The sequence below is a fragment of the Nicotiana attenuata genome, chromosome 9 (genome assembly GCF_001879085.1).
Source record: "Nicotiana attenuata strain UT chromosome 9, NIATTr2, whole genome shotgun sequence".
NCBI lineage: Eukaryota > Viridiplantae > Streptophyta > Magnoliopsida > Solanales > Solanaceae > Nicotiana > Nicotiana attenuata.
The window spans coordinates 7401483-7411605 of record NC_031997.1 but is presented as its reverse complement, the minus strand read 5'-3'; the positions used below and the strand labels follow the sequence as shown (position 1 = coordinate 7411605).

Here is a 10123-nt window from a genome sequence, read left to right as displayed (position 1 = left end):
CTTGGGGATATACCTTTCCGACCATAACCTTTCACCAATTCATGTCCTAGGAAGATGTTGTCATTTAAGATTCTCCCTGGTACAAAGGCTGCTTGACTTTCATCCACAAGGAAATCCATCACCTTCTGCAGTCTACTAGTAATCATCTTAGATATAATCTTATACAGAACATTACAGCAAGATATGGGTCTATACTGTTTGATGAATTCTGGGTTTTTAACTTTTGGGATAAGAGTGACAAGGGTGGTATTGAGTGGTTTATGCATTTTACTGGTTTTGAAGAATTCCAATACAGCTTCTGTGATCTCATGCCCAATTACCTTCCAAGCCTTCTTGAAAAAATAGGCATTGAGCGCATCATCCTCTGGTGCTTTTCAGTTATCAATCCCCTTCAGAGCTTCATAGACATCCTCCCTTGTAAATTGCTTTATTAGTTCAAGCTGGTGTTTCCTTGTAAGTACAGGCCCTCCCTTCATAGTAGTGATGTTAATGGCAGGTAGACTTCTAGTTGATTCCCCCAAAAGCCTCTTATAAAACCCAATGACTTCTAGTTCCACTCCATCTTCATTAGTTATCCAGTTTCCTCCCTCATTTTTTATCATTTTGATGTGATTTTGAGCAGCTCTTCCCTTCATATTTGCAAAGAAGAATGCTGTATTTGAATCCCCTAATTGGAGCCATTGTACCCTTGATTTTTGCTTATAAATCCCTTCCTCTATCATACTCCATTTTTCCAGTTCTTCTCTAGCTTCCTTCTCTGCTTCAAACATATCCTGCTCTGATTACTCTGCCTCATTTGAGCTTGCACATTTGCCAGATCTTCTCTCTTCTGTTGAACCTTTCTTGTTATCCTTGTATATTCCTGCCTATTTAAGTTCTTCAGGCCATGTTTTATCTTCTTTAAATTCTGCATTATACCTTCCATCTTATTGCCCTTATATCTCCATCCATTCTGCACTACTGATTCAAACTCTGCATGCTCAGCTAGACAGTTGTAGAATTTAAAGAAGAAANTTGACATTCCAGCATAAATTCTCGGAAGTCCTTTATTTCATTCACCTGTACTTCAGTACCATTCATTCTATCTTCCATATCCTTAACTGCATTGAAGTCACCCATGATTAGCCAAGGTATTGTCATTTGTTCTTCCAGCTCTCTCAAGCTGTTCCACAGGTCCCTTCTATTAGTTATTGTGTGTAGTCCATAAACATCTGTAAAAGCAAACTGGACAGAGTCACTTCTATTCTTCACTATTCCATGTATGAATTGTTGGTGCACTTTCATCTGTGAGAACATTATTTTGTTAGGATCCCACATCAACCACAGTCTACTTTTACCATTCACTGAGCTATTTGCATACCATTTCCATCCAGCAGCTACTTTTGTAATGATTTTCTCAATCGAGTCATCTTTTATTCTGTGCTCTATTACTGCAATCATATTCACTTTATTCACCTTTATAAACTCCTTCATCTCTTTTTGTTTATACACTTTGTTGAAGCCCCTAACATTCCATGTGAGTATCTTCATGCTGATGTGATTTTTTGAGGCTCCTGCCCTGTATTCTCCTGCATCCTCTCCTGCTCTTCTACTTTATCTGCCCAACTGTTTTGTTCCAGCATTGTATCCTCCCTCAAAGGAGTGAATCCATTTGTAATTTTTCGAACCACTTGTTGTTGATTGCTCTGCTTGCTATGAGAACCTCTTCCACTTGCTTTTTGCCATGCTTCTTTATCCTTTTCCCCTTTATCATTATGTTCCTGTTGGCTTTGATTCCCTTTTTCCCCCTCATTTTGTTTACTTGGCTCCTTTGCTACCCATTGAACTACAGGCTTCTGCATCTTAGTATGTTGTAGCTGACCACCTTTCTTTTGTGGTGGTCTTTGGTACTTTTGTTGTTCATACCCCTGAGGTCTATCTTGTGGCTCCCCATACCCCTTCATATTGCTACAGTCATGTCCAACCGTACAATATTTTTGGCAGTAGGTTGGTACCCAGTCATACTCAACTTTCTGTTCAAAACTCTTCCCCATTGGATCCTGAACCACAACACTCGTAGGAAGCTCTTTAGATATGTCCATCTCTATAAGCACCCTAGCATACGAAATTTTGGCTGCACTCGAGGTACATTCATCAGCATAGATTGGACAACCTAACGTGCTTGCTATCCTACTTAGTGTGATCTTCCCCCAGCAATTCAATGGCAAATTTGGAAAACTCACCCATAATGGAATTTCTTTCAACACTTCATCATAGAAATTAAACTCTGCAGTCCATGATTTAAGAATAATAGGTTTGTTACCTATTGTGTGTGGTCCTGTGTACAGCACTTCATTCTTGTCCTCAATTGTATGGAACAGTACCACAAAGTAGCCCTCATTATGATAGAATATTCTGGGTTTCGCAGCAAAATTCCAATTCGAGGCTATGAATCTCTCTATGGTCCCAATTGATGGTGCCGCTCCAATGACATATATCACAACTGCCTTTTTCCACTTTTCATTCTCCTCTTCCATCTCTTCCTACTGCAATTGGGCCTTTTATATCCCATCCTGGATCATTGGAGGGATAAACATAAGGTCCATTCCTCTTTCCGCTAGTCTATTTCCTGCAAAAAGCTTCGCCCATGGCTTCTCTAGTTTACTTCCAGTTTTCTCACTTTTCCCCTGCTCTTTCTGCTCTTCAGCTCCTTGTCTACTTGTACTAGCTCGTCCTTTTACTGATACTTGCTCTACGACTTCCTTCTTATCTGCTGCATCAACAGTACTCAATGGAACAGTGTTCAATGGAACAGTACTCGTAGAGCCGAAAATTCCAATTGTTGCTGTAGGCGTCAAATTAGGGGAATTCCTGTTGCTGCTGCTCGAATTCACCGGTGATCTTGCCTTGATTGCTTCACTTCCTTCTAGATCTGCTTGAATCAAACTTTTCCCTTTGTCTTTACTTAGGGTTTCCTTTGCTTCATTACTTCTCCCTTTGGCATTGTTACTGCTTCCTTGACCTACAAATTCCACCAATTGCATCTTCGTCGTGTTCTTCCTTGGTCGTCCTCTTCCCATTTTCGATCAGCGTATTTTAGCATTCACGCTTAAAATGCGCCGAGAGGAACCCTTCGAAAGTCATTAATATTTTTAAAATTACTAGTCCATTTTTTTTTGACATTATTAATGTATAAAAGCTACACTTTGAGGGAATAGTAGTTATTTTTAATCTCCGAAAAATCTGTGTCTCTCTCACACACATAAACACAACACTGCATGTGAAATTTAGAGTGTTTTCAATTTTTGTTTACTTTCTGATGCTAACAGCCTGCTATACGGATGCCAAGCATTTCTGTCTCATTCTTGTTATCCATGCAGAGACAGAAGTAGTCCAAATTGTAAATTATGCGAATGAAAAAGGTGGATAATATCAGAAAATTAAATCCCATTTGCCCGCAAGGGTTGGCTGCATTGGTTGGGTGAGCGATTTTCCATATGGGAGACCTGTGAGATCGGTTCTCCTCACCCAGGGGCGAAGCTATGTTGACTCAAGGGTGGTCAACTGATTCGCCGAAAAATTATACTATGTATAAGGTAAAATATTACTTGTTATTGATTAAAAATAGACTTTGAACACCCTTGCATAGTCCACTAGCAAAGGGTATTCTTGAACACCCTTATTAAATTTTCTAACTTCTCCACTGCCCTCACCAGCCTCCTCCTCAGTCAGAGGACATTGCACAGGGCTTACCTAGTGCAATTCACTTATCCTATGTAGTTTGGGAGCTATTGCACAATGATCTGACCATTCAAAGGCATTTCCTCATTAGTTGGATTAGAAAGGGAGCTGACAAATAATAAGTCAAGATCATGTTGTTCACTGAAAATTAGTGAAGAAAGAAAGAAGGAACATCGAGTGATTAATTGTGATATTATCACGTTAAAATAAGTTAGTTTGCTAAAGCATACTGTGGAATGGACCATTCATCTATAAATAGAGGTTGTTTGTCTCAATTTAAGGGTAACCACATAAATTTCTTTAAAATAGCATCATCATAGTGTCAAAGGCTGTCAAGTTTTTAACTTTATAAGTTCTGAATTTCAAAACGACGAATTCAAGTGTTAATAACTAGATTCTAAATTTAATATTTGTATATATTTAATAAATCTCTCAATACATTGTTTGAACAAAAGCTATTAAGTTCAGTTGAATCCGTATCAAGACTTCTAGCTCCGCCCTTGCATAGTGTGATTTTCATGCAAAACATCATTTGTGTGACAAAATTCTTTTTAAATATGGGAGGATGTATTGAAGATACAGTGGACATAAATACACTAAACTTATTAACTAACAACTCCATCTAATACTGAAATTATATGCAATTGTATCTGAATTTTTTTTTCATAATATTTAATGGCTTTTGGTATAAGGGAGGAGTTGGTGTCCAATGGTTCAACCCCACCATTCTTTTTCCTTATCAGCACATTCTTGATATGCTTCGATTTGATGGCCACCTCCCTGCCGGCAGCCCCCACTTCCCTTCTCTCTTTGTCGCAGTTCCTTTATCCAGAGGCCAATGCATTAAACTCAATTCAAAATTATGTGTATAATTTACTAAAATTTCGTTAATCTTATTTTCTTTGTTTTATTTTATGTGAGTCACTTTCTTTTATAATCTATTCTAATAAGAATGAGACATTCTGTATTTAAAAATAAATTAATTTTAAGTTTTATATATTGTTAATGTAAATAATTTTTTACATGAATTTTTTTACTCACAAAAATGTTAACCCATAACTTTTAAAATAACGTAAAAAGAGTATATTATGTATTTATAATCAAGGACAGATGTCGTATTTCAGCAGCTATTTCAATTGAACCTATAGCTAGGGGTGTACATGGACCGGGTTGGTTCGGTTTCTATCAAAACCAAACCAAACCAATTATATCGGTTTGGATTGGTTCGGTTTTGTCGGGTTTTTCGGGTTTTTTTGTTACATGAATATTATTTCAATCTTATGTTATTAAAATTATAGATAAAACTTTGATAAGTGAATATATGTTTAGTAAATATGGAAAAAATTGACAAACATATGATCAATTAAAATATTCTAATGGGAGAAATTTTTAGTAACACATGATAGTTATTTTCTTAGTCGTCTAACAATAATTTTTCGTTAATTTACGCTTTCAAGGTTAATACACGAGAGGATCCCAAATATTTCTACATTTTCTAAAGAAAAATCACTACAAAGTCTTAAAAATATAAATAAAATTTATATATTTATATGTCGGTTTTGTTCGGGTTTTTTTTACTCAATACCAAACCAAGTCAAACCAAACCTAGTCGGGTTTTTTAATCGGTTTGGTTTGGTTTTTCGGTTTGTTGCGGTTTTCCGGTTCGGTTTGAACACCCCTACCTATAGCTTTCGATACAAAGTATGTATTTATATGTAAAAATCTACTAAAATCTTAATAAGTGTTAGATTTGAACTCATAATTTTAACAGTATAATGAGTTTAATGCTAAAAATCTTAAAAGCTGAACTCATTATATTTAAATCGTGGATCCGCCTCTGCTTATAATTTAAAAGTATAATGACTTAAATAAAAATCTTAGAAATCCAAATCACCATGTCTAATTTCTGGATCAGCCTCTACCTTTATCCATATCCAAATGGCTTCTAATCTATATAAATCTCCTCTCCATCTTTTCAACGTTCATAAACTAAGGACCACAAACTAAGATTTCTACTCATACAAAGTTCACATTGACAAAAATAGCATTTCCAACATGTTAGGCTGCGAGGAAATGAGCATTCTTGAAAGGCAAAGAGCTATTTTTGAACGTCTGTACCAGTGTCAACAGCAGCTTTCTTCTTTACCAAATCAAAATCTTGCTCAATTCAACAGTTTAATTAGTGAACATATAATGGACTGCAGTCAAGTTCAGAATTTTCCAATCAAGATTGATCCACAAATGGACGAGAATTCACATAGCTTGAATATGTTTGGAAGAGAACAAAAAAATTGGGCAGGCTCTGATTTTACCGATAATTCTCTGGAATTGGCTCGTCAATCTTTATCTACACACTCAAATTCATCGATCACAAGAACTTCAACCAAGAAGAGAAAAACAGAGGTTTGTAAATTTTGCTTTTTATTGTGTTTAATTAACGGTTGTGTCTGAACTAGTTTGCACGCACATTAATTATTCCACCAAGTAAGTACCTGTTATTTCCAGCGGAGGCAGTATTTCCGCTAACGAAGTTCGAAAAAAAGTTAAAAATTAAAAGGGACGGTAGCCAATGGAACTGAACCACGACCTTACAAATGTTTTGATTTCCCTAAGTACAGTGTAATTTTTCGGCGAAGGGGATTTGGGTGAATTCCCTTCCGTCCCTCTAAATCCGCCCATGGTTATCTCCCATCAAACGGTTATTTGGTAACTCTGCCTGCCAAAACTTAGGCTGATGAGACAGAAACCACCTAGCAATCTCCCATGTTGTAAATGTTGTTTGTGCTTGAGCATAATTCACTCAAATTTGAACATTTATGAGTGAAGATGTAAAGTTAAGGTCTCTTTTGTTTGTTTATTTCATTTGGCAGTTTTATGAGGAAAATGATTGTAAAGCTAGAAAACTTGAAGGAGAAGCAGGGGAAGTGAAGTCAGAGATCACAGTGAAAAGTGAAAAAGGGAATTCAGGGAACAATTCAAAGGAGAATTCCAAGATTTCAGAGGTTAAAAAACCTGATTATATTCATGTCAGAGCACGACGTGGTCAAGCTACTGATAGCCACAGCTTAGCTGAGAGAGTAAGTATTACAGTCAAACATTTCCATAACAGCCTCGTTTGTTCCAGATTTTTTTGGTGAAGTGTTGTTCTATAGACCATATATTATAACATAACATGAAAATTGGTTCCAAAGAAACTTGGCTTTCATAGTAAATGGTTGTTATATACAGCAATGCTGTAATAGAGATGTTTGAATGTACTACAAAATTGTCATCTTTTTACATTATTAGTCGTATACTTTAACTTATATGAACTGACAGTATACTTTATCATCACCGGTTAGTTTGGAATGAAACATGATGATTTGTTGATTTTGATAGGAATTGGCTATTTTTTAAATGATTTTGATAGGAATTGCCTATTTTTTAAATGATTGTGCAGGCTAGAAGAGAGAAAATAAGTAAGAAGATGAAATGTTTACAAGATTTAGTACCAGGTTGCAACAAAGTAATTGGCAAGGCAGGGATGCTTGATGAAATAATCAATTATGTTCAATCTCTTCAGAAACAAGTGGAGTTCCTTTCTATGAAACTTGCTGCTTCTAATTTGAACACTGATAACTTATTTGCAAAGGAGTTTCCATCTCACATGGCCAATTTTGCAAATCCAACATGTTTACAAAATAACCTTTTTCAACAACAACAAGAAGGAAGTAATATTGGTGTTGCCACAATGTTACCACAAAGAAGAGAAGATTGTTTGATGTCATTCCCAGAAGCTTTTCTTGATTCATCACATGTTCCTGTAATTTCTTCGACCCTATACTTTGTGTTGAGACATAATATAATTAAGTAATTAAAACATGTTTTTGTGGTTACATAATTTAACATGGTACGAGAACAGACAAGAGTTCAAATCTTATTGCCACACCAAAAGTAAAAGTTTTTTCTCATGTTTAGCCTATGAAAAAAATCTGGCCAACACTTGAGGGGGCGTGTTGAGATAAAATATAATTAAGTAATCAAAAATGTGTTTAGTTTCAAATTCTAGCTCTATGATTTGCCACTTTATTTTTGTATTTGAAGTGGAACTGTTTCATTGCAGGCAGTACAGCAGCTACCAAATTTTGAAAATGATCTGCAATGCCTTTTTGGTATCCGCTTTTAGTAGTAAAAGAAGACCAAATTCTTTATTCAAGGTTGGTTTTGTTTGACTAGTTAAATTGATATGGCAATGAAAATTCAAAGGTTTTTTCTCTTCATAATTTTCCTGACATCCCATGTGAGAAGGAGGTTACGGGTTCAAGCCGTGGAAACAGCCTCTTGCAGAAATGCAGAGTACGGCTGCGCACAATAGACCCTTGTGGTCCGGTCCTTTCCCGGACCCCGCGCATACCGGGCTGCCCTTTAATTGTCCTGACATCATCTTGTTCTGATTTTGCAGGTCCAGGAATGCCAAATAGCAATATAGTGAAATGCCTCCTGCAGTACTATTTCACAACTTTATGATTGAGTATACAATCGGGATATTATCACTTTTAGTCGTGCCAGAAACTATTTATATATGGTAGCCGAAAAAGTGTATAAATTTTATATAATTTTTGTATATAACATAAAGAATGTGTGTATATATATATATATATATATATATATATATATATATATATATATACAAAAAATATACAAATTTTATACGTTGTTTCGGCTATTATTTTTACGCTATACAGTGTCATTTTTCCTTTACAATTTTGAAGTTAGCAACTACATCAGAGAAGACTTCCTCCACAGCCAATCTTCTTCATTTTACCTTATTTTTTCATATCTTCTAGTACATTTATTGGGCATATAAGAATATGTTCTCATGTATAGCCAGTGTTGTAATAGTTTATTTGTATGTATGTAATAACAGATTCATTTGTTTTCTTTTTAATTCTTTTTTTCTTTTTTGCTGATGCATTACATAGTGGTTTCATATGCCTTGATGAAAATATGCTGATAACGCAAGAAATCTTGCACTAAACGGTCTAACAGATAAAGAACTTCTATACTATCCTTTAAGTTAAAAGCTAACGAAAAGTAATGTTTGTATAGCATGTTGAGGTGGATTCTAAATTTGAACTTTATGGAATCGAGCAGCCCATTTGATTTACTGGATTTGATATTTGTTGTTTGTACTTATTTAGTGAATTTTTTAACATATATATAAGATTTGTGCCAAAATTACTAAAATCGAACCTATAAAATATACACTTTATTCACCCAAGATAGCAGGATTGACATCTTGAAAAAAAGAGTACAATGAATCGCTATATTAGATTAAACAACATTGTTAATGAAAAATTATTTCTCGTTGTCAATATACACATATTAGGTATATGTATATATAATAATGTGCAAAAAGGCAAATTTCTTCGCTAATACTGGTTTTATAGGTTGAATCATCTAAAACTTCCGAAAAGCATATAAGGGAACAGTGAAATGTAATAAGTAATGAAGGCTCCAAAAGGGCACCACGATGAAGTGGGACACATTGTAACAAACTATAGTTGGAAGTATTAAGCAGTGTGGGGGCAGGAAAACAGAGGAAGAAGGGAAGAAAATGAAAGCTACTGACAATTGATTAGATAATAACCACTAAAGTTGTGGTATGATGGGTAAAATTCCTTAACTTTTTTTTTTTTTTGGTAACTAACGTATTTTATTAACCACCAAGAATCAATTACAAATCCATAGCAAAGCTAACACAGTTTGCTATCAAATCTCATGACAAAGGCCATACTATACTCCCTAGAAACACAAGCTATGCAAAAAAGACTTGTTTCTAGGAGTTACTCGAACACTACAAACATAGGCTATTTCCTTCGCAATATGCTCCCACACTCTATTTTTTTGTTCAAAGATTCAAAAGTTCCTTTCAATCCATATTTGATGAACTGCTTCTGCATACCCAACTTTGTTCACATGTGCCCATTGGGATTTCCCTCTAGAACATTGGATTGCCCATTGTGTGAACTGCTGCCAATCCAGAACTCCCAAGTACTGTGTCTGTATCCATTGAAATAGCTTGTTTCAGATATTCTTTGTGTATTCACACTGTATAAACAGATATTTTCTCATTTCCTCTTGCATTCTGCAAAGCACACATTGAGTATCTACAGTAATCCCTCATTTGCTTAGTTTATCACAAGTCAGCAGCCTTCCATGCAACATTAGCCACATTGTGAATCTTGCTTTTGGTCTTGTTGCATTGTTGAACATTAAGCTCTTCCATTCGACTACAGTCACCAAGTAAATATAGGTAGATTTGTCTAATCAAACTTCTTTTGTGTGGTTGTTCAAAATGTCTGCTCTTCAGTATCTCTTTAGCCTCTATTACTTTCTTCACCATCCAGCAAGCTTGTTGTGG

The 10123-nt window shown here is 35.4% G+C and overlaps 2 protein-coding genes across 2 annotated transcripts; one reads left to right on the top strand and one right to left on the bottom strand.

The window, feature by feature from the left end:
- LOC109232507 lies at positions 1527–2516 on the bottom strand. The gene has a single exon (XM_019398276.1). It carries the CDS (start codon positions 2514–2516, stop codon positions 1527–1529), a length of 990 nt encoding a protein of 329 aa, XP_019253821.1.
- On the top strand, positions 5627–8337 carry LOC109232030 (transcription factor BEE 2-like). Its single transcript, XM_019397671.1, has 5 exons — positions 5627–6123; positions 6591–6797; positions 7160–7522; positions 7823–7916; positions 8162–8337. The coding sequence occupies exons 1-4, from the start codon at positions 5776–5778 to the stop codon at positions 7883–7885; spliced, it is 981 nt and encodes a 326-aa protein (XP_019253216.1). The 5' UTR covers positions 5627–5775; the 3' UTR covers positions 7886–7916; positions 8162–8337.

Coding starts and splice junctions, on each gene's coding strand:
- LOC109232030 (XM_019397671.1), top strand. CDS start 5,776: ATGTTAGGCTGCGAGGAAATGAGCATTCTTGAAAGGCAAAGAGCTATT. Junction 6,124..6,590: donor CCAAGAAGAGAAAAACAGAG/GTTTGTAAATTT, acceptor TTCATTTGGCAG/TTTTATGAGGAAAATGATTG. Junction 6,798..7,159: donor GCCACAGCTTAGCTGAGAGA/GTAAGTATTACA, acceptor ATGATTGTGCAG/GCTAGAAGAGAGAAAATAAG.
- LOC109232507 (XM_019398276.1), bottom strand. CDS start 2,516: ATGGAAGAGGAGAATGAAAAGTGGAAAAAGGCAGTTGTGATATATGTC.